Below are 24903 nucleotides of genomic sequence, written 5' to 3' on the forward strand. Positions count from 1 at the left end.
CTCTTTTAAAATCTCGTACATTAATTGTTTGTTTTAAAATGTACTGATGTAAGCTCTTTAAATTTGATCAAAATAAAACAAATCATTTTTCAACTAATTTTAAACTTCTTTTAAACAGAAATTTCTTCTACTAGACGAGGAGAAAGAGCAAATTAAAGACCTTCACCTACATAGATCTGTTACATTTCGTAATGAGCCCCAGAGTGATTGGGCTGTTGACATTGATCACATGACAGCACGCTGGCCAATTGTGTATTCAGAAGGCAAAAGGCGTTTTAATAGAAAGAGAGAAAGAACAAGTACCAGCTCGACAAAGAGTCTTTTACTTGAAGTAACTTGACTTTGACTTTTATTTTAGCATTTATGTATAGTTTTTTGTTTATTGTTATATTTTTTTCTTTATTTTTAATATTTGATATGATTCTCAGTACTTTAAAAAAAATAATCATCTTGTTAATTTTTTACCAAATAAGTGTATTTAATCTTGTAAAATGTTAAATTTCATGACAATCCTGTGCACTCCCAGGGGAGCATAGGGCCACAACCACACCTCTCCACCAAACTCGGTTCTGAGCAGCTTTCTTCATTTGCTCCCATGTTATTCCATTTTAGTTTCCTACTTTACTTTTATATACTTTTATATTATATTCCTCTTGTTAATAGTTTATTTTATTTCACTTTTAACTCTTTACATTTAAAAAATCTTTGGTGAATTATGTACCTGTTTTCATTTAGATTTTATATCAATTTTCTATTTTTCTTATAATTATTTCCTTGTTTTCAGAGTGATACTGATCATTCCTTCTCTTTGAAATATATTTCACTACAAATAAAAAAGGTGAGTGAGGTTTTTTGGTTTTGTTCAGGCTTTGTTGCATTTTATGTAGGATTTTGTTTTGTATTGCTTTTGTTGTGTTTTATGTATGTACCCTCAACAAACTTATAACTTTGTGTGTGTGTGTGTTTAGGGTGAACTTCTGGCAGTAGTTGGTGTTGTAGGGTCTGGAAAGGTTTGTGACTTTTTTTCTTCTTTCTAGTTTAATAATTAACAAGTAGTCAAAGAAAGTCATTCAATATCTTGGAAGTTGATCTTATCAAATAAGTTGATCTTATCAAATAAGTTGATCTTATCAAATAAGTTGATCTTATCAAATTCAACATTGGAAACAATTAAATCTGTTGTTCCTTGAACAGTAATACATTTTTATTAAGACATAGTAAATTGTTTTAATAAAATCAATTCATTTAGTTTTCACTCATTTATATATATTTTTTTCTCAGTCTTCATTGATGATGGCATTGATTGGTGAGCTCCCTTATGAGATTGGTCAGATAGCAGTAAATGGTCGCTTGAGTTATTGTGGTCAGACTAATTGGGTGTTCAGTGGAACGGTTCGGGAAAACATCCTATTTGGTCATTCCTACAATCCTAACCATTACCAGCAAGTTGTCCAGGCTTGTGGATTGACCCATGACCTTCAGCTGTTACCAAAAGGTGATCAGACGTATGTAGGAGAAAGAGGCTTGCAGTTAAGTGGAGGGCAGAAAGCTAGATTAGCTTTAGCAAGGTTAGAGACTTTTTTTTTAATAAGACTTTAATTTGCCATTATTTTGTTTAATTTTCTTTCAGGAATTTTTATTTATTTATTTATTTTTTGTTTCTACTTTATTTTTGACAGAGCTGTGTACCACGAGGCTGATATCTATCTTCTTGATGACCCTCTTAGTGCTGTTGATACAAATGTTGGAAGACAGATATTTGAAAGGTTGTTTCCCTTTGTTTTAGTTAAGTAATGATATATTCATACAGACTGCTGTAATATAAAAAATGCATTACTTACTATTACTTATTACTTACAGTGAGCCACTTTTTAAAATTGTGTACACTTTGAGCAATAAAATACTTTAGTGTGACTGTTAAGATAGATACTAGAAATGAAATGACACTTTCATATATAAACAAATAAGTAGCTTCTTTAATCAGCCATCTATGCTCACAGAATAGTGTCCCCTATGAATGGGCATAACTCTTCCTACTATATTCAATATACCTAAAAGGGGGGCAATCTAGAATATTATGTAAGCTACTACAAGAGGCGTAACATTCCATCAACAGTGACTGTGTATATTTTGTACATAAGTGATTAATAAAATTCTTAAATTGGACTCTGTATATTTTGTATATAAGTTATCAATAAAATACTTAATTTGTTTTGTCTGCCAGATTTAATTCATGTCTAACTTGCTTAAAAGAAACAGAAATGTTAAAATTATGTTTTTTTTTTTTAAAAAAGCTAAATATTCTAAATATCCTATTGTTAACAAGTTCATGTATTGTGTTGCTCTACAGTTGTATTTTACAACTTCTAAAAGACAAGACAGTAGTCATAGTAACTCATCAATTGCAATATTTGAAACAAGCTGATAGAATCGTTGTGCTTCGAGATGTGAGTAGTTTAATTATTTTTTTTTTACCTGCTCTTTGTTTTTATAAAGCTAATTTATAAAAAAAAAAAAATAGATTTTATTTCATATATTGAAACCATCATAACCTTAATCTAAACCTTGTTTTTTTTTATTTCATACCCTTTTTCTCATTCACAGTTTTTCATTTCAATTCTCCTCTACTGCTCCTCAGTTGTTTCTCACTTATTTTAAACAAAACCTTCACCTACCACCCCTCCCCTCTTCCTCGATTCTTTTGCTAATTAATTCTTGCCTTTAAAGACAAAGTTGAATATCTTTTAATATTTTTAATTGAAATATTTTGACCTTAGAAATTATTGTATTAATGTAATTCATTATTAAAAGAAATCTTTTATCTTTTTTTTTGTACAATTTTTTAAATATAATTCTGTTTTATATATTTCTTGGGAGCCCTTAGAGCTTTTGCTTTATTTGAAAAAGTTGAAATTATACCTCAGCTTTTGGTTTCTACAATAGTGTTATATAAAGATTACATTTTATTGCAGGGTTCCATCCATGATGTAGGTACGTATGAGGAGTTAAAGTCTCGAGGTATGGATATGAAAGCATTGACTTCACTGGGAGAACATCCCAAACATGCCACTGAAGCTTCTCTACAAGCAGAGGAAGAAAATAAACAGTTGTTGGTAAGTTGCTTTTCTGTCCTGGACTCAAAGTGAGAATGTTGCTGTTCAAGTTTGTTCCACAAGTTTCATACACAGAAAACTTTTTTCAAGGAATGTTGAGACTGAGTGCTGTTGATCTCTTTTTGTTAGAAAATTATTTTCTGAAATGCACTTCTATGCATTGGTGAAGAGAATACTTACAGAAAAAAAAAAGCTTTTTTTCAGTATTCTACTTGACGTAATATCATTATTTGATTTGCTGTTTTGCAGTTGGAATGCAAGCTTCTGAAAGTGTCTGAGAATGAAGAGAAGGAAGAGAACATCACAGATATTATTGGTTTCAGTGTCTATTGGAGATACTTCACTGCTGGCTATGGGCTTTACTTGTTGCCACTGCTGTTTCCACTTTGGTTAGCTGGTCCAGTAAGTTATACTAATAATATAAGAAATACACTTTTCACTGCTGTTTACACTTTGGTTAGCTGGTCCAGTAAGTTATACTAATAATATAAGAAATACACTTTTCACTGCTGTTTCCACTTTGGTTACCTGGTCCTGTAAATTATACTAAGAACATAATCAATACACTTTTCACTGTAGTGCCATTTCACTTGATATACAACTCCCTTGGTTGAAACAAAACACATGAAAGATATATTTTTGATTACATTAAACGTTGAATTAACTTTTTGTTTTTCAGGCTTTGTTTTGTTTGTCAGATTGGATGTTGGCTGACTGGTGAGTTTTCTTAGTCATTAATATTACTGTCTAGAGAGGTTTTAAGGCTTAGCCTCTTTAACCTTGTCAACTAACAGGAGAATTTAACTGATAGCCAGAAAAAAGGTTGCCCATTGCCATCTATCTAAATCTATCTAAAGTAACCATTTTAAATCTTTTGTCAGGCACCCCACAAAGGAAAGGGGAAAAACATGACGCCAACAGCTGGGGGGGGGGGGGGGGGCTTCTTCTCATTTTTGTATTTGCATCTTATATACATATTTGAAGGTATTCAGCCTTTGGGAAAAAGGCAGAGAGCCCCACCTATACCCAATGGTATATATAAATATTTCTGGCAGCTGTTATTTAGCACTTGTAAATGATAATGAGAATAATAAAGTGTTGAGTGGAATGTGGGGCAGGAATGAAGAAAGTATCTGCTAGGACCTGTCCAAACCACCAAACCGTTCCTAGCAGTTGTCAACATTCTTTTTTTTAAGCAATAAGAGGTCTACCCACGGGTAGACCTTTAACTTTGCTCTGGATGTGTGAAAGAAAATTCTGATGGCATGTTATGATCTCAGTTATCCTGATGAAAATTTATTTCATATTTTTTTTAAAGTATGCAAGCCAGTTCAATCAAATTCAAATATTACAATAAGACATTATGTAAAAAATATACAAACACCTCAATGCAAGACCTTTTTTCAATCATGTGACTTAACAAATATAGTTACAAAGAATGACAAAGGCTTAATTCTTAAATGTAAATGCTAATTTTTGTGTTTTTCTTCAATATTTATTCTCACTATATATGAAGTCCATGAAAAAATGTTGAAAATAGTTTTGATTTATTTTTAAAAAGAATTTTTTTTTTGTAGGGTAAAATCCAAGCCTTCTGTCAATAACATGCCAGCCAACGCTACTTCAACTGCTAACATAGACAATTCACATAACTGGGACACCATGCCATCTAATTTACAGTTCTACATAATAGCTCTTATCTCAAGTGCAGTGTCCTACATGCTTTATGCCACAGTGTACCTCCAAATGGCTGCTACTTCCGGGGCTAGGCTACATGACTTAATGCTCAACAGTGTCATGAACTCAGTCTGTAGGTTTTTTGACACTCATCCAGTTGGTAAGTATTGTTACCAGAATGTCTCAATGACTGTATTTTAAAATATACACTAATTTAAAATATATTATTAAACCATTTTTTTTTCTCTCAAAGCATTTTGAATGGTTTAAATGTCTTAATAACTTAAAATTGGATAAATACAAAACTACCATCTTTCAAATGAGTCCTTTAAGCCCTGTCATAATTTATATTAAAAGGCTTATAAGGGGGCTTAGACTATTTTAACTTTTAACAATTTTTTTTACTATGAAATAGTTTAAAAAAAAAACAACCTCTACTGTATACAATTGTCTTTGTACTGCAGGACTTATTTTGAACAGATTTTCTCGAGATCTAGGTTTTGTTGATGACTCTGTTGCTATTCTTGGCTATATAGTCTCAATGGTTTGTAAAGCATGTCTTTTCTTAATTTTCTTTATGTATTTTCTTAATTAATATTATTTGCATAGTTGAATTTTTTTTTAGATAATAAAGAAAAAGTATACTTTTAAATAGTTAAATAAAATTATTATTTTTTTACTTTTCAGAAAACCACTCAGTTTTTAGCATTTTTCTTAGTGACAGTCATAGTGAACCCATGGTTAACACTGGCATTTGCTCCAATCATGATAATTATTGTATTGATTAGATTTTATGCTTTGCGAACGCTCAGACAAGTAAAGAGGCTGGAAGCTAAAGGTAATTTTAGCATGACAATTAATTTGAACTTAGTTGCAGTGTGGTAGAGCAATCAGCTGTTGAGCCAAAGGTCATGGGGTCTGGTCCAGGCAGGGATAGGATTGTTCATAATAGATTTTCAGAACACTCACATCACATGGTTTTATTAGCCACATGGTTTTAATAATAATAATTTAATTTATAGAGTGCTGTTAACAAACAAAATGTAGTCTCAAGGCACTGTTTTATTAGCAACATTATGTTTCATGAAAAAGTTAATGACTTTCAAAGAAAAGGAGGAAGTTTAGTTTAACCTGATTTTACAAACATAAAACTACTCACTTTTTATTGTTTTCCATAAAATTCTATATTTTGTAAGACATGGGTCTTAATACCAAATAAAAATTCTTTTTCTTTTCAGCGCGTGGTCCTGTATTTTCTCATGTCTCTGACACTGTATTGGGCTTAGAAACTATAAGAGCACTAGGGAAAAAAGATCAATTTCTATCAGATTTTGATGAGCATCAGAACAGTCATACCTCAGTTTGGTTCCTGTACCTCAGTTCCTACAGATGGATGTCAGTGCGCACGCTTGGTGCCGTAGTGGTGTATTTGAATATCATCATCTTTGTTTCTTTGGCTCTCAAAGACAGTGAGTAGCATGCTGACCATTGGCTTTGTTGATGTCATTAGCAAAACAGCTATGACTCGTATAGTAGAGTTTGAATGAGCTTTAGTGAGCCCTTTCTTCTTCTCCTTGCATCTTCTATGAACAAGTCAGTTAAGTAAAAAATCATATTAATATATTTATAATATAAATTGAAGAAAACAAATGAATCATCCATAATTTGATTTGCTTTTAAAATGTTTTTAGAGGTTGTAATAATGATATCAGTACTCAACAGTGGCAAATATTTGTTCTTCACAAAGTAACACAGATACTGAAATGTAACAATAAAGCTCTAAAGTGTGTCATTAACAAAACCAGAGTCTCATGCTAGCTGAAACACTTGAGAGTGGAAAGAATGGCTTGAAATGAGAGAAACATGAGTAGGACGTTCCAATATTTTATAACCATCTTGTAAGACAGACAAAAAACATGAATGTTTTTCCTCTTCAGTTTGGGACATTTTTATCCCACTCTTTTTGTTACATCTCAATGAGTCTTTTAATCCTAATATCCATGTTACATATAAATTAAATTATAATTTTTGATTGAGGTATTTGATGTATTCTCTGATCAGGTCTCAATGGAAATCTCCTTGCTCTTTCATTAATTTACTGTATTGCAATGGGAGAACCATTTGAATTTTACATGAGGGTGTCAGCTGATTTAGAAACTCAGGTTAGTTTTAGCTGTTTTATTTGTTACTTCATTAACACATGCTATAATTAAAATGTGTGCATGGTGGTACAGATTAAAACTATTTCAAGTCATTTTGGCTTAACTAAACAATTTTCTCTTGTATCCACTGGACAATTTTTTGTGTAATTTTTAATTCAACCAAATGTATGTTTTTTGTGTTTTTTTTTCAGATGACATCAGTGGAACGAGTTTTAAATTACTGCAAACTAGAGCAGGAACCTCCTAAAGTTTCTGACAAGCCTCCATCTCCAGATTGGCCAGTGATAGGAGCAGTGACATTTACAAATTTATCACTCAAATATTCAGCTGAAGCACCTTTTGTTCTTAAGAAACTTGATTGTCACATTAAAGGCAAAGAGAAGGCAAGTAACCGATGTTAATTTAAAAAGAGATATACTTTTATAGTTCCATTTGTTTGTGTACAACTTAAAAGCAAAATGAAAAATATAGCTCCTTGAACACTGAAGCAGATGCCACTTTTACTTGTTACATATGTGAGCTAGAAAGTTTCTCCACAATAGAGCTCAACAAACTTGTGATGAATCACAGTTGTTTTACTTAAGACTGTCAACTAACTTTAAGTTGCAATAAATAACTAGTTATTTCAACCATTCTTTTAATCAATTCAATCTCTAAAATGTGGACTGTCTTGGACTTCAGGCATAAAGTTTTGTCACTTATTTCTGAGAGGAAACAAAAAGCAATAACTTTCAGGCTAATTTAAATGAAATTTAAATGGAAAATCATTTTTCATAATATTTCCTAAAAATTGTTATAATTTCAAGACATTATTTGCAAAAAAAAAATATTTTACAGGTAATATTTTGGTAATGCTAATGATTTTATAGGTTGGAATTGTTGGAAGGACTGGATCTGGGAAGAGTTCTCTCATTTCTGCATTGTTCAGACTTGCTCAGCCCAAAGGTACTATTTACATTGACAGTGTAGATACAGGGAAACTTGGAATGCATGAGTTAAGAAACAAGATCTCTGTGGTCCCGCAGGACCCCATTCTCTTCAGTCAGACTCTTCGCTGGAATTTAGATCCTCAGGAGGAATTTAGTGACGAGAGGTTATGGCACGCCTTGGAACAGGTTCTAATTTATTTATTTATTGTCATTTCTCTGTTAATATTTTTTGTTTTCATTATATATTAGAAAAATGTTTGCTACTAATAAAGTCACTGTATTTAAAGGATATAGTGAAGAATAAGTATGGCAGTGTATAAATAAAATAAAGTATTCATTCCTCTAGATTAAAGAATTAAAAATAGACCCTATACTGATACCACCTAAACTCATTGTAAAGTGGGGGTTATAGCACATTCTATTTCAGACTTAGCAAGAGAAAGTTTCTCTTAGAAAGAAAGATTTAATTGTTTAGCAAGCAAGTGGAAAAGCCAGGAAAAACAATGACCTGGCAGAGTTTAAGTTTAACATTCATGAATAGATTGACCTAGGGGCACAATCATCTTCTAAAGTAACATCTGTAGTTTACAGGATAATATAAGTGGCTTACAACTGATAACCACTGCAGCTGAAATCATCTTTCTCTTTATTTAGCATAATCATGTTTGAAATTTTTTTTTAATGTAATCTGTTTTATAACTTTCAATTCTAAACCTTGTCTAAAGGTGTTAATTCTTAATGCCAAATATTTCTTGAAATGATTACAAAAAAATAATTTCCTTGGCTAAAACAATAAGAGATGGACTACGATATAAACAGTATTAGTCTTTTTTGGATGTGTTGTTCACTTTTATCTTGTAATTCTTATAATAGAAAGTAAAAGCTGTTGTACTGGCCATGTGACACCCTTGTAAACCATTAGCTATAGAAACATATGTTTTACAACATTTTGCAAGGTCTGAAAGGTGAACTTACTGAACTTAGTACATAAAAGTTTTCTGGATTTTATAAAGATATACTACTTCTATTAACTTTTATTATCATTGCGTTTGAATTCAAAGGTACAATTGAAGAAGAAAGTTGAGGAGATGCCAGGGATGTTGTACACTAACATACAAGAAGGTGGAGACAACCTAAGTGTTGGCCAAAAACAGCTCATCTGTCTGGCCAGGGCCATACTCAAGTACAACAAAATTCTCATTCTGGATGAAGCTACAGCCAATGTGGACCAAGAGTTAGTTTAGATTGTAGTGGTTCTGTAAGAGTACATTTAGAAATTAGATTGTGGTAGTACTATAACAGTTAAAGAGTGAAAGTCATTGAGGACATTGAGTTTGTTTACATAGTAGTGGTACTTAAGAGAAAGTTTAGATTGTAGTGGTGCTGTAAGAGTAAGGTTAGATTGTAGTGGTGCTGTAACATAAGTTAAAGAGTTGCTTTCAATGTGGACCAGGAGTATGTGTAGATTGTAAATTTCAGGATGTTAAACGTAGCAGTATGCTGAAAATGGAATAATGTCATTAATATTATTTGTATTTACAGGACTGATGATATTATTCAAAGGATAATTAGAGCTAGATTCAGGGATAGCACAGTGTTGACTATAGCTCATCGTTTATATACAGTCATGGATTGTGATAGAATAATGGTATTTTAATTTTTTTATTTTTACATCAATTTCCATTTTATTTTTTCTATATTTTAGTTAAAGATGTAATCACTTATATTCATTATTACAAGTCGCTTCTAACACTTATATTCATTATTACAAGTCGCTTCTAACTATTAATTTTTGTATTTTTTTTTAAAACTAAATTAGTTGGTATATATAGTTAAGGATTGTTCCTCAAAGCTTTTACTGATGAATAATTCTGAATTATTTTTGTGCTTAGGTTTTAAAAGATGGTGAGCTGGTTGAATTTGACTCTCCATATAACCTACTACAAAATAATGATGGTGTTTTCACTAAGATGGTACTTAGCTTAGGAAAGAATCAGTCTAAACAGTTATATGTAAGTACAACTAGCAAGGAACATCTATAGAATTTAATAGCCTTTCATAAAGGCTGGATTTTTAAAGATTATTATTCCTTTTTTTTTTTACTTATCAGCTATATATCCTTTGTTGTTTTTGATGAGTTTTTTTTTTTTTTAAACATTTTCTTACTAAAATGTATATTCATTTGATTCTTCTGTTAATTTATTTTGATGAATTTCTAAAGTTTAAGTGAGACTTACTGAATTAATTGCACCATTTATGTTTTGAGTATAACTTATCCTTTTATTGCAATAATAATAATAACAATTGCCATTATGATTATTGACTAAAAAAATTATTTAAGCTTAGAACATACACACTTTAACTTTTTTTTTCATTCATGATGTCATCAAACTGGTTCTATCTAGTCTGACTAGCCTCTTGTGTTCCTTGTCCCTTTCTCCTGTCCCTTCACTGGGTATCTAGTCTGACTAGCCACTTGTGTTCTTTGTCCCTTTCTCCTGTCCCTTCACTGGGTATCTAGTCTGACTAGCCACTTGTGTTCTTTGTCCCTTTCTCCTGTCCCTTCACTGGGTATCTAGTCTGACTAGCCACTTGTGTTCTTTGTCCCTTTCTCCTGTCCCTTCACTGGGTATCTAGTCTGACTAGCCACTTGTGTTCTTTGTCCCTTTCTCCTGTCCCTTCACTGGGTATCTAGTCTGACTAGCCACTTGTGTTCCTTGTCCCTTTCTCCTGTCCCTTCACTGGGTATCTAGTCTGACTAGCCACTTGTGTTCTTTGTCCCTTTCTCCTGTCCCTTCATTGGGTATTCATCAGGGGAAAAAGGAAGCACATTTGTAGAAATAAATAATTAGGTTGAAATAAAATCAAGTTTCAAAGTGTACAATTGTTTGTTTTAGATAACCAAAATGATTTATTTGATAAATTCAAGTTTGATGACAAGGTAAGGAGTATGAAGCCAATGGTCTGTATTTAGCTGACAGTAATATTCTGGTTCCAAGAAAACATCATATTCAGTTTTTGGTTGGATTAATAACAAATGTACTCCACAACTTTTGTTATGCTCTTATAACTGTAACATTGCTTTTATTTTTTACTTTTTTCTGAGTCAAAAAGTATTTTTGTAAACAATTCAAAATATCTGAAAATCTTTGTAAACAAAAGAAGACCAAAAGTTTGTCTGAAGTTAAATGTTGAACATGTTCCTTACTGTTTGTTTGCACAACTGTTGTCAAGTTGCTCTTTGATTGTGCTTTTTTGTTTTGTATCAAAGGCTCTAGCAGAACTTTCTCAACATCAACGAACTTCAGCCAGTCTGCAGCTCCATAGAGCTATGCTTTTGGCCACTGAACAGTTGGCTCAGAGCACAGAGGATTTATCAGCAGGTCATGCAGCCTTAAGTTGGAACAGGTTCACTCATAGTCAAGACTCTTTGGATAAAGTGAGTGATAATTATTTCTTTTTTAAAGTTGCTATCTTAAACATTAACAATCACTATCTTTAAAATGTCATAATAAACTTCAGTTACCTCGAAACTGGTAAAATTTAATAATGTCAAAATGTAAGCAAAATGATTCACTGATATATATTGGTATATAGTTTTTTTTTATAAAACCAATAATGTAAGGGTTAAAAAATTCACTGATATATATTGAGAAAAAATGAACTGTGATTTTAAAAGCACAAGTTTTATATTAATTTGTATCCTAACCTTGAATTAAATAATCACACAACATCATTTTGACAAATTGTTTTGGTCTTAATCATTGGAACCTTTTAGTATTTGATAGTTTGTTACTAAAAGGTACTGTATTGGGACCAGCTTAATCAATATGTATTGTATTTATATTCACAAATAGTTGTCACTTAAATGTATCTATCTTTTTGTTGATGTAACACTATTAGGCTTTAAACTGTAATAATTAGTGGACAGTCTAAAAGAGACTTTGCTTTTAGATGCTATTGTTCTGAAGTAAAGACTAGAAATTATAAAGTTTCTACAAGTTTTTTTTTATAAAACCAATAATGTAAGGGTTTTAAAATTGACTTTTGTTGGTTATCTTTTAAAAAAAAATTATCTTGTGGCATTTCTTGGTTCCTAGGCACTGGTAGAAAGCATCGTTGTCAAGGAAAAGAAGTCTGTTGCCCCTTCACAGCGTATTATCAGACGAAGAAGTCCAGGTCGCACTAAAAAAAATGCGTCTGAAGAGGAAGAATTGTTGAGCTATGACACTCCCCCAAAGGCTCATCAGGCATTTAGTGTCAGTCGTGGTCGTAATGGAAGTGGAAACCAGAATGATATAGGATCAACTCCATTGCAAGCTAAGAAAACTATTCAGGTTGACAGCTCATTAGAAAAAGTAAATGTGGGTAGAAATGACAATCAAGAGAACAGATCTTCTGGCAGAGAAAACCAATCAAGGCAAGAAAGTAAGCATACTTTTGAGTCGGATGTAGACTACAAACCTAAAACTTCTTCACAAGGAAAGAATAATGCCCTGAGCGAAAGCAAATCAGAAAAGAGAAATGTAGATAGAAATGACAATCAAGAGACAAGGTTTCCAAAGAAAGAAAATCCACCAAGGCAAGAAAGTGGGAGGGGGCATGTTTTTGAATCAGATGTTGATTATGAACCTAAAAGACGTTCAGGTGGTGCAGCTCTATCAAACCGGAGGCAGCATGCGTCATTACCAAAAAGCTCAACTCAAGAAAGATCAGCACCTGTCATTAGGGCCCAGAGTGATGGATCTGCTCAGTTACCAAAGACAAAGAAATATTCATCTCCCCACAAAACATTACCCCATCAAAATGATGAAAAAGAAGAATTTGTTTAAAGACAGTGATGAAGGTTTAGTTCTTAACTTTAGTAATCTGTTTTATGAAATATTCAATATTTTAAAATAATTTTTAATATGGTTCCCTAACAATTTTTTAGCAGAAATTTTACTAGCATTTGTTCTTTTAATAATTGTAAAAAAAAAAAATTTGGTACAAATGCTTGTGAAAAAGTTATCTTTGGTTTCTGCGAGGTATAAAAAAAAATAATATGTTATATAAAAAATGTTGTGCTCAATCAATATTCTTGCTATTTCTGCCAAGAATTACTTGTTTTTATGTTTCTGTTGACTGTGACTGTGAATCTGCTAATTATTAATGTAATCTATTATAAAATTTGAAGTTTAAAAGAATTATGAATAAGAGAGTTACTAATTGTATTTTTAGTCATTTTATCAGTATAAACATTTTTACTTTTTACAAACACTCATTTTAAATACTCTTGTTTGCTAAAATTATTAACTTTTTTTGTATGTGAACATTCCATTTGACTTAAAAAAGAAACTATATTGTGCTATCATTGTGTTTACATTGGTTTCACTTTTGAAGTTTGGTCATTGCTAATGAATGTTTTTAAAAATCGGTTTTACTAAGTTTTGCATCTGGTTTATCCATTTTTTCTAATGTCAGTTCTAGCATCTATGAACAATTTTTTTTATAACTGTACTGTTAAATTAGCATATTATGTTTTGAAGCCAGTATTTGGTCTAAATCTCAACAAAGTAAGTGTTACATTCCACTTTGTGTGCAATTATTTTAAATATTTACAGCAATGATACTTCAAGTCAAAAGAGGAAAGTGGATTTATTATTGTCTAACCCACTGCCAGTCCATTAGCCTAGTATGTCATGTTTTGTTTTTTACTGCATTGTCAATTTAGAGTCCTTGTTAGATTTATTTGTTGAACAGGTAGACCATTTCTTTCATGTAAAATGTTACTTGAAAAATGTTCAAAATAGCTTCAATAAAAGTGCCAGCCATGTGGATGAAAGAAACATAAAGATGCAATGTCATATAAAAGCTCATAAATCTAGTTGAATTTGGGAGCTTAAAAAAAAATTAAACATGATAAATTTAAAATCTAGATATTTGATAATATTATAAGATACATGGATGCATAATACGTGAATTTTGTGTTACAGTATTGGGATTTGTGTTTCATTTAAAATTGTATTTTGAGAACGATTGTTCACAAAACAATGTATCTAGTCACTTTGTGAATTTTATTTGCAATTACTTTGAATTAAATGGTGTCCATTAAATTTTTTTTTTATTATTGCTATTCAAGTATGAATTCAACTGTCAGCCTATATCTTTTTTTTTTTAGTATTGTGACAATTTATAGGTTAACTTCTGACTCCTTTTTAGGTGATAGGTAATCAGAGTTCAGATGATGATTAATTAACATTTTACTATAGCATTGGCTGTGCTCAGAAATGTATGGAAATCAACGAAAACTAAATTTGTTAGTTTTTTTTCTTAAAGTTATGTTGGCTTTGCACATCTAATTCATATAGAAAATAGAAGAGGGCATTGCATAGTTCCAACAACTTAAAAAAACAGATGCTGCTTGTACACATTCCATTCTTTATTTTTAGTTATCAATGATATTTATTGGATTGATCTGCACACTCTAGTTTGTTGGTAATAAAAAACATTTTCAGATTACCTTTTTTTTCATATGCAATAGAACATTTTTCTACATGTATTTGAGACTAAGTTTATTGAGTCATTTGTCTGTTGTTTTTTTCTCTCATAATACTATAAATTAGTGTTATTAATAATTATGTTGTAGATTTTAAATTGTAAACAATGTAATCAGCATAACCTTACAACTTTTTTGTGTGTGAACCTTCATGTTGTTGTTTCAAAGATTTAGAGTTGTTGTTTTTTTTTTTTTTTTTTAAGGATGGGGTGAATTGTTAAAGTCTTTGTTGTATAATTTTCTAGAGCTTTAATTATTTGAATGTATGTCTTATTCAACATTTTGTTGTAAAGAATTAGTTAATTGAAAAACAAAATCTTTTTATGACATACACTTTGTGACTTCAGTTGTTTAACTTTTATCAACATTCCATGTGCTAATCATGTTTGTAATTGACCTTTTTACTTAAACCTCTCAGTGACTATTTATTGTGTGCAGCAAAATGTACTTACCTTCTTAAAAGCTTTGTTTAGTCTAAGCAGCCAATCCAATAACTCACTTGGCATTAGTATCCCAACCTGTCTTAGTAACCAATCAAATAACTCACTTGGCATTAGTATCCCAACCTGTCTTAGTAACCAATCAAATAACTCACTTGGCATTAGTATCCCAACCTGTCTTAGTAACCAATCGCAGCCATTATCTCATAAATTTTGGCTCAAAATAATTTATTAAAAATGACATTTTCTAAATATAAAAAAAAGTAGTATATTGGTATTTATAAAATATGTGATGGCATTTAACTATTTGATGTTTTTTTCTTTTCAACTTTATTCATATATTTTTTGTAAACAAACCTAATATTTCAGATAAAGGAATTCTGTTATTTTTTTGCATACATATGTTGTGCCTTGAAAGTATATTGCAAGTGTTCAAAACATTTTTTTTTTTCCATTTATAAACAAATATATCTATATACTCACTTTATGGATTTTTGTATTACCCTTTCTACAAACTTTTATTCATATTCAAGAATGTCAGAAACCTAATTTTACATGCTACAAATATGAACTATAAAAACAGATGTAGATGACTGATAATAATTGTATGTATTTTCCATTTTCCATTAATTTTGAAATGAGTTTTATAGTTCATGTAATTTTTTTAACCTTAATTTGTTTTTTTTTAGATCTAGACCATGGCAAGCTAGTGTAAGAAAAGTGATGTTTTTATGTTGTTTAAAAATTATATATGTTTAAAATCAAGAGTTAAAATATTATTTTGACTTTTGGCACATAGGTTGGTCAAAACCAGAAAAAGGATTAGTACTAGTGCCTATATACATTAATTTTTGTTTTTATTGATATTTATAAGCCTGCAGAGAATGTATGTCAAAATTGTCTACTTTGTTTTGAAATGAAAAAACTTTTAATTATATATTTAAATACATCTTTTTAAATAAATATTATTTATTCATAGTCCCAGATTTTTAATGGAGTGTGATACAAATATTGTATAAATTTAAATTTATATGGTGTAAATGCATTGGATTTGTTAATATCATTCCATTCTACATTCCATTTTTTTAAAAATTGATTTCACTTTTTGTCATATATTTTATATCTATATAATCTACATTGTATCATATGTAACAATCCTTCTTTCTGTCTTTGTTTGTTTGGTTGTTTTCTGTCAGTGTAACAGGTAATGTACAACTGATAGGTGGCACACAAGTTGTAAAAGTCATTCTCTTATATACCTTGTTGAACATTTGACACCTATTAATGTCTTGTCATTAATGTCATTGATTTAAAGTGTGTCATAAGTTTGTGCGTTCAGAACTCTCTGGTTCTCTAAATATTTGGTGCTTCTCTTGAAGGATCCAGAATACAAAAGTTATGTCCTCTAAAGCCCTGGTGATATTTACCAGAAAATAAAAGAACTTAAGTCTGACCTCACTTGTACTTGTTATTAGCATAACTGACCTAAATCTGTTGTTTGGTTACTGTTGTACATAGTCTGACTCTTTCAAGGCCTACATAGCGTAGAACTCTATCATCATGAAATGGGTATTAATATTAATCAAACTTTCAATGCTTACGATGTCTTGGGGAAAAGCATGTGCTGCAGGTGGTGTAGAAAGAGTCAGACATTAGTGTACTAGTGAACAGAGCATATATAATATGCTGACGACACCGGTATTATATGAACAAAATCTACCTAAATACGGTACAAGATAACACAACACGCTTATTTCTGAATGAATAGTATTTAATTTAAAAGCATTAATTCTCAGACGTGTGTGAGAATGTAAAGACATAATAAGAAATGACACCACTTCCAAACCTCTGTAAACTTGAACAAGATTAACAAGGCCAGAAAAGGATATAGATCATATGGTGGTTTGAAAACACAACTCTGTGAAACTGATTATTGATACTCTTGGTATGCGTAGTTCATTTTGTCGGAGAACATGTCCTTCAAACCTTATGCGACGCTCTGTCACAACCTCACAAAGTGTTCGACTCCCAGTTCAGCATAGGATTTCCTTGATGGAGACCCGATCTATATAACTGACTTAGCCATTTTTGTTGAGCCACATTTAGTCTTTTCTTAATTTTGACAGATGACTTCCATGTCTCACATGCATATCAGCACTGTCTCAGCCCTGCTATTTAGTGACGGGTGAATATACATAGTAGATTACTTGTTCTCTTTCAATGACTTCTTGGTCACAATGGTTAAGTCCGGCGCTGGTATTTAGTGTTTGTAAAATGTTTGTTTGTAAAATGTTTTACTTGTTTCGGATGATCCTTCAGAGTTGAAGTACAAAGGGGGATGGGAGCGGGCAGGGTTTGATAAATCCAAACGACAGTCCAGCGCTCAAACCGCACGACTAGGCAGCCATCCATAGTGACCAATAAATACTTGTTCTCTCCCCCCCCCCCCCCCCCCACTTTTCTTGTTTTTTCCTGGTGTGACTATCCGCAGAAATAAGAGAGTGATCTTTCCTTTACTTCTTCTTCTCGTCCAAACTCTTGAGCGACGAAGAGAATTATATATAGATCTATAGATAGATGGAAACAAATGCAAGAGTTAACTGATACTACTCAAACACACACGACACCTACATGCCTTTGGCAGGACAAAATAGAGAACAAAGCCTTCTAAAGGAAGACAAAATAGAACAAAGCCTTCTAAAGGAAGACAAAATAGAGAACAAAGCCTTCTAAAGGAAGACAAAATAGAGAACAAAGCCTTCTAAAGGAAGACAAAATAGAGAACAAAGCCTTCTAAAGGAAGACAAAATAGAGAACAAAGCCTTCTAAAGGAAGACAAAATAGAGAACAAAGCCTTCTAAAGGAAGACAAAATAGAGAACAAAGCCTTCTAAAGGAAGACAAAATAGAGAACAAAGCCTTCTAAAGGAAGACAAACAAAATAAATAAACTTTAAAAACTAATCCTAAACAAATCATGGAGGCAACAAAAGTGGTTAGTGTAGAACAGGTATGTCAAACTCGTTAAGGTGTATGGGCCGCATAAAAACTTACTATGGCCTGAGGGGCCGCAGCCAAAAATCAGTTGCAAAACAGCTTACTAGTTTTATGTAAATTAGAAACAATACAATGGAATACAATAATTAATGGCATACCTGTCCCTTAGTTAAATTTGTAGTACAATTTGGTAATCAAAATTTACTATGATTGCGCATTTTATTTTTGTCCTGATGCTTGACATCTTTCTGGGATACAAGTTTATTAATATCGGGTGGAAGTTTGTTTGCCACAAACACTATCATCACTGACGACAAATTTTGATCATATAATCCACGGTGAGGTGATTTGTAGCTTTCATTATAGAAAAGAACTGCTCAAAGAGATCAGTGCTTGTAAAAAATAGCTAGAATTCTGGCTGCAAATTTCCGCAATTCTACGTACCGTTTAGGTAAATAACTAAATTTTGGCAAAGCCACTTCTTTATACATCACTTTCAACAAAGAATCTAACTGCTATTCTATCAGCTCTAGTTGCACATTACCAGCAGCATTTTCAGAAGCAAATAAAAATGGAGATTAAAACAACGAAAATTCTTGCTCGTATGAACAGAAGTCATGAAAACGGCCAGTGGAAGCATCTACTTACGATTCCAGGTGTAAGACATATTTACCAAATGTTGTAGCCGTATTTAAATCTTTTTAGTTCCAGACACGTTGAGAAGTGAACTAGATTTTCTCTTCAATATTTGGTTTATCTACAGTCATAATTTCACATGATCGCACGCAGTTGTGACAATTTAGTCTTTACTTTAAAGTTTTAAATTCAAGTCTTGCAGGTGACCAGTGAGATCAATTGCAAATGCCAAATCATGAAGCCATTCGTCAGTATGGAAATGTTCAACCGGTTCACCTTTCATGTTCAGAAACAATACAATTTCTTCACGCAGTACAAGAAATCTCTTCAATTCTTTATGACAAGAGAGCCAGCAAATTGTCATTTAGAAACATTGAAAATTGGCGATGATTTTAGCCACGGGCACGAATAAAATTGATATTGACTGAAACCCGTCTTATGACACGTTGAAATTGTCATTGCTTTGTGTGTTATGTTACATTCAAGCTTGTTGTGGCGTTATGCATAGAACCAGTATCTCCTCATGTATCTCAAAATTCCTGTCACAGGCCCTTATGAATATAGCCAACTGTACTATACCCGTTACATCAATGGAATCATTGAGAGCCAATGAGAATATTTCAAAATCTATTTTGTTCTTTAATTGTTCACGCGAGCTGATTGACATGTCATTTATTCTATCTGCCTTACTTCGGCAGCTTTAACGATACACTCTATCATAAAATCCCTTTCACTACATGATTTGCTATGGCTTGCAATTCAGTTTGAAAAATGTAGCTGGCCTTCATAGCAGACTCAATTTCGTTGTTCAGTTTAACAAATGCTATTTTTCAGTTAAGTAGTTTGTCATCTTTTATTTTCCAGCGTAATAGTTTAACATTATTTTGATAATTTTTGAGATGGCCAAGCGGGCCGCATGCAAGGTGATCGCGGGCCACATGCGGCCCCCGAATGCCGTGTTTGACATGCCTGGTGTAGAAGAAGATAAAAAAATGCATAATTAAATAGAGAAAGACGACTCGAACCACGCACAGTCGACCTACGTCAGAGACTATCAGCTACAAGTCGGTCCATGCAGTGGCGTAGCAGGGTACCGGGGTTCAAGAATACGACGTTAGGCCCCTCTCAGGTTATATGTATTCCCAGGTTGTGAATGTGAACAGCCTTGCACGTGTTGTGAACTGAATGGTTAAGTCTTCGTTGAATGTATGAGAGAGTGTGTTAAGTTAGTGAGGTCTTGCTCCAGGTTCAGGAAGGTTGGATAGTCGCTTCCTGGACTGGTGTTTATGTATTTATATATTTCATAAAGTTGGTGGACTAGTGATTTGTGAATTAATAATACTGGAGAGTCGATGTCATTGTGTGATTTATTGAATATTAAAGTTATTCATTGTTATTATCAGAAGTTGAAGTTTATTTAGCAATAAGTAATTCTAATTGAATGGATATCTGGAGTTAAAGAGTATCAAGTAATAATTGTTCATAATAGTAATAATCAAGTAAACCCCTAAGGAGCCAAGTCAAACACAAGCAAAGAAATGAACTCTGACATAAATGGGATCTCGTCTGGTCAGGTCTATTATCTATTATACGTGCCAGTTGTCTACTACTAAAGTTGGATGCAAAGCAAACTATATTTATATGTGTCATCTTTATATATGTGTTTATCTTTTTGAGCACACTGAGAACAGAGGGGAACTATTTTTTCGTCAAGTAATTTTCCCGACAAGTTTCACATATTGTTACCAGAGCTAGAGTCACTATTTTATGTTCAATGAGTCAACACGACATTAACAAGTAAGGCCAGTCTAAAAGTCTAGCCGAAGCCTGCAATTGTTTTATTGGTTGACCTAAGCGATCAGCACACGAAAGTTTGTTTTGATAGTAAACTCAAGATAGAATCTGAATGAAATTTTGTTCTCCAGTATTGTTTACGTCATCGTAGACAACGCCTAGAGATGTGTATATATCATTATGTTTAATCAACTCTATATAAAATGACATACCATTCAAAGAAACAAGTTGACATTTCTACTAGAGCCGTATTTATTTAACCTATTTCGTCATTTGTCATTGACTAATTTGGACTTGCAGCTACTTCTTGTATTCCGAGGTCAATGGGTTACTCCTCATTTTGTGTTGACGTCTTGAGATTCAGCACTGCGTGACATCACCATCTGAAGAGACAACCTAACAGAGGTTTGGGTGAAACTGAAGACCACAGACGACCCTGATACTATATGATACTATATGATACTAAGACATTGTTTCTACGTTGAGTGTTCGTCAACACTTTAGTGACACGCTCGTGCATGATCACTGTCCAATAGCAGGTGTGTAGGAGAGTGCTCTTGTGTAGACCTCTCTCTACTTATGGTCATTTTTGTCATTTTCTTTTCAGCGACTCTATATATTTGTGGACTATCTACTCACTATTGGATTGTTTGTAAATCTGATATCTTTTTGGATTATTATTGTACTACCTGACTAGATAATCATTTTTTTTGTATGTATACATTGTTATTACTATTAGTATTATATCGATGTTAAAATAATTTTGTTTTGTATTTTTCATTCCCTATATTTGCTGAGTAACAAAGCGTTTACAAGGAGGCTGAACAGTGACCCGACACTCCAGAAGTTCTACATTCTCGAAGTAACACCGTCTCGCGGAAAGAGTTGTCATATCTTCCCTTGCATCAGACCGAGCACAGATACGTTTTCTTTTATTGTCTGTCGTATCGGGCATTTCAGGTCAGATCGTACGTTACCTTGTCAGTAATGGACATAAAGGGTGAAATTTTTGTGTGTTGATCCTTTTTATAATTTATTGTCAAATGTAAATTGAACAATGTTACTTTTTAGCTTAACCTCTATGAGTTAATTTAAACTTACAAGTTCAGTAATATTCATTGTTAATTGCGTTTAAAATGGTCGATTTTAAACCTCGTTCGATTGATGTAACAATAGAACAGGGCCACATGCTAGGGATTGAGGGTAAGGAATTAAGAGAGAGTGCTTTGAATCAACAAAAACTAGATTTAGAGAGACTAACTCTAGAAATGGAAATAAAGGTATAAAGCAGAGGAAAGGAAACAAATGAGGGAGGTGGAGGACAAAAAGTTGGAAAGAGAACTGGAAATAAAACTGTCCATACAGGGGGATGAGCCCTAAATAGTAGAAATGGACATTTCTGATCTAAACTGTAGCCTACTATTGTAAAAGAAAACAGAAATATAACACGAGTATTCGTACAGAGTATAATGATAAATTAGACAAAGCCGATGATGCTGCTGTCAGTGAAAATAGAAATTATGAGAGAAGAAATTGAAAATGTCTTTAACTAATGAGGAACTAAATAATTGTCAGTATGTTGTTAATGATATTAGTGAGATAGAAGAGAATAGAGAAGTAATTGAGAATGTCTTAACTAATAAGAAACTAAATGATTGTGATTATATGGTTAATGATATCAGTGACATACAAAATAAGAGAGAAGAAAGTGAAAATGTCTTAGTAACTAACAAGGAACTTATTGATAGTCAATGTATTGTCAATACTATTGTTCAAGTTAGACCATTTCACAAAGTACACAAAGCTAAACCATTGAAGAAATTAAACCTAACCAAAGGAGTTTATCAAGCTGTTGGTGGGGGTAAAGTTAAACCAGACCCCAATGGACTACAAATGTTTTTGTACCTAAAACTCCCAAGAAAAAGAAAAAAGTTTTAATGTAGTGTTTCCCCTCTCCCAGTTGCTGAGAAGGGGAATGTCCACGAGGGTCACCTGAATTCCGGAGTGCGACTTCGCATTGAAAAAAATTCCGTCTTGTCTGTCCTCTTCTCTTATCTTAATGTTATTGTAACAAATCCTAACATTTCTTGTATTATCTAATTATTTTAACAGTAAACCCGACAAGGAATGGCATCCTTCATCCGGTAAAGAACCTCTACAGAAAGCTGTTGGGGTTCAATAATGTTCCCTTTTTCTTCTGATGACATCAGGTCCATAAGCGCGTTTCGAAACTGTCATACCTTTGACATATGCTGAAAACGCGAATGTTTATTTGTATAGCATTAGGGCCTCTTCAGGCCTTTTTAGAATGTTCTTTGTGCTAATATTAAATAGCTTTATCCTGATCAATTTTGTTGTTGCGTAGTGCCACTATGTTCACTGAGTAATTTGACCACAACACAAAGGCCCCTATATTTAGAAGCAAGCATCGTTTCAGCAGACAAAACGTTTAATAATCGTAATAAAATAGTGCATAATAACTTAGCAACTCCAGCCATGGAAATACATCACTTAGAATCTATTTATATTACATCTCCGTATCTCTTACACAAAGCACTATTAAAATACATACATCTCCTTACTCTCAGGAGTCCAAAGGGTAACTAAGGTTTTCACCCCGTGGTCAGTTACAGACCAATAATTTCTTCTTGAATAAGGCACGAGATAGTCAAATGACTATTAACTCACTTCATGTCACATTGAACTCAAACGAGTATGTGACAGAAACCTATGCCAGATGTTATGTTCTGGTGTAAATTGTTTGATAGTTAATATCGAGCCTTTCCTGTTTCGTGCAATCTTTTTAAGCGCGAGAGAAAGGTGTCATGTTTTTTACACCTTCAAATCAATTAACTTCTGATACGTAGCAACTTAGCATGTAGTGATTTCAATGAAATAAAGTTTATGAGGATAAGCTATAATTGTAATAAACTGGAATAAGCTAATCTGTAGTACATGTCCGACTATGCACGCTTTATTATGGGCTTGCAATTCAAAATTCTGTAGCACGTAGCAGTGACGATTTTTTTTTTTCATTTGCACATAATTATAGCTATCATTATAGGCCTATTTAGTAAAGGCCTAGAATATGATAAATGTTATTTTCTTTTTGTCTTGGAGGAAAAATTCTAGTCAGCTGTCAATTTGAGAAGATCTTTGAATGTTTGGTGCATTTTAAAATAGTTACTATACGTGAAACCAGACAGACTGCTTTAGGTGTAATCAGTGCCTGTTTCTGGTGTACTTCTGATTTATGTTTTAATTGTAATCAATTATTCATCTGTTCTTGAACCAGTTTCCGTGATGTTGCAGTCTGTCCATCTTAGCATAAGTGGCCGCTCAAAAGCACACCAGCAGTCACATTAATGACATAATCAAAAACCAAATTGACCATGGTGAGGAACACTTCAGGGATGGCATCTTGAGGAAGGCGAGACTATTGGCAGACAAACTAGGTAATGAATTAGTGCTGCCGATAATTTGTAGTCGACAGACACACTAAGCAAAAAAACATTTTACAGTCCGTATCTTGATTCGTTAGTTTCTTCGTTAACGTCTCTATTTAAAGCAATACTAATGCTCAGTTCAACCAGTTTTGTTTACACCCTTAAACGATGCAAAAGCATGAAACAAGTATTTATCTTCTTATCTTATATCATACAGACGTTACTTCGAAAAAGAAGATGATTACGTCCTACGCGTCATGCATTTACATTGAAATTAATATCGTATAGGTGGGGGGGGGCGAGGGGGCACCAGTTCTTTTCTTTAATATGCTCGGAGACAAAAATTTGAAGCTACGACTTTGAGCCATAGGTGGCAACTTGCATCCCCCTGCAAAAAATCCTGCGGGCGCCCATGAACAGCCGAAATATCTTGTCTATGGAATATACAATGAAATATGTCTTGATGTGAAATGAAATCTACATGTTCTTAGCAGCTTGTTGCCCAGATACTTAACTACTATTAAAGACGAGCACATCAATTTCAACACATAGAACTAGTCAATTAGGCTACTTCATCCAGACTTTTATAATTGCTTCTCACGTGACTTCTACTGTGACCTAATCACTTCTCTTTACATCGCTACTTTTCTAAAATCTTCTAACAACTCTCAGGTCGACCGACTACTAGCCTACTTAGTTACTAGACTTCTAACAACTCTCAGGTCGACCGACTACAAGCCTACTTAGTTACTAGACTTGTAACAACTCTCAGGTCGACCGACTACTAGCCTACTTAGTTACTAGACTTCTAACAACTCTCAGGTCGACCGACTACTAGCCTACTTAGTTACTAGACTTGGATTTCCTTCTCCTTTTTTTTTTTACACGGCTTCTACAGCTTGAGTTTCTTCTTAAATTGCTTATAGCCTTGCTGATTCTTTTATCCGTGGTTCAATAGAAGCGGGTCACAATGTCATCCTTTCACGCTCTATATTGGCCAAAATCACCTAAATATTAGAAACTGCCACAGGATTAAAATTTTACCAGTGACTCAAATACAACAGAACATAACATAACATTGATCTTATATTTAGATCTAGGCTATATAGACTAAACCATTTAAAAAAAAAAAAGAAAAAAAAACAAATCAACACAAAAAACAAGTTCAGCATA

General features: G+C 32.8%; 1 protein-coding gene across 3 annotated transcripts in view; it reads left to right on the forward strand.

The window, feature by feature from the left end:
• The window catches only part of LOC106061294 (ATP-binding cassette sub-family C member 4-like), a 37557-nt gene extending 21245 nt beyond the window's left edge, over positions 1–16312 (forward strand). For all 3 annotated transcript variants that reach the window (XM_056009772.1, XM_013219371.2, XM_013219372.2), the window contains exons 10-30: positions 119–331; positions 785–838; positions 969–1010; positions 1282–1568; positions 1680–1766; positions 2351–2447; positions 2973–3113; positions 3363–3515; positions 3793–3830; positions 4691–4950; positions 5255–5334; positions 5478–5628; positions 6029–6259; positions 6852–6952; positions 7144–7335; positions 7822–8067; positions 8943–9115; positions 9424–9529; positions 9774–9893; positions 11153–11320; positions 11982–16312. In XM_056009772.1, the coding sequence (XP_055865747.1) occupies positions 119–331; positions 785–838; positions 969–1010; positions 1282–1568; positions 1680–1766; positions 2351–2447; positions 2973–3113; positions 3363–3515; positions 3793–3830; positions 4691–4950; positions 5255–5334; positions 5478–5628; positions 6029–6259; positions 6852–6952; positions 7144–7335; positions 7822–8067; positions 8943–9115; positions 9424–9529; positions 9774–9893; positions 11153–11320; positions 11982–12713 (3672 nt within the window). In that variant the 3' untranslated portion in view covers positions 12714–16312. The remainder of the gene's footprint in view (positions 1–118; positions 332–784; positions 839–968; positions 1011–1281; positions 1569–1679; positions 1767–2350; positions 2448–2972; positions 3114–3362; positions 3516–3792; positions 3831–4690; positions 4951–5254; positions 5335–5477; positions 5629–6028; positions 6260–6851; positions 6953–7143; positions 7336–7821; positions 8068–8942; positions 9116–9423; positions 9530–9773; positions 9894–11152; positions 11321–11981) is intronic.
• The last annotated feature ends 8591 nt before the right edge of the window (positions 16313–24903 follow it).

This window comes from Biomphalaria glabrata, chromosome 1 (genome assembly GCF_947242115.1).
Source record: "Biomphalaria glabrata chromosome 1, xgBioGlab47.1, whole genome shotgun sequence".
Taxonomy (NCBI): domain Eukaryota; kingdom Metazoa; phylum Mollusca; class Gastropoda; family Planorbidae; genus Biomphalaria; species Biomphalaria glabrata.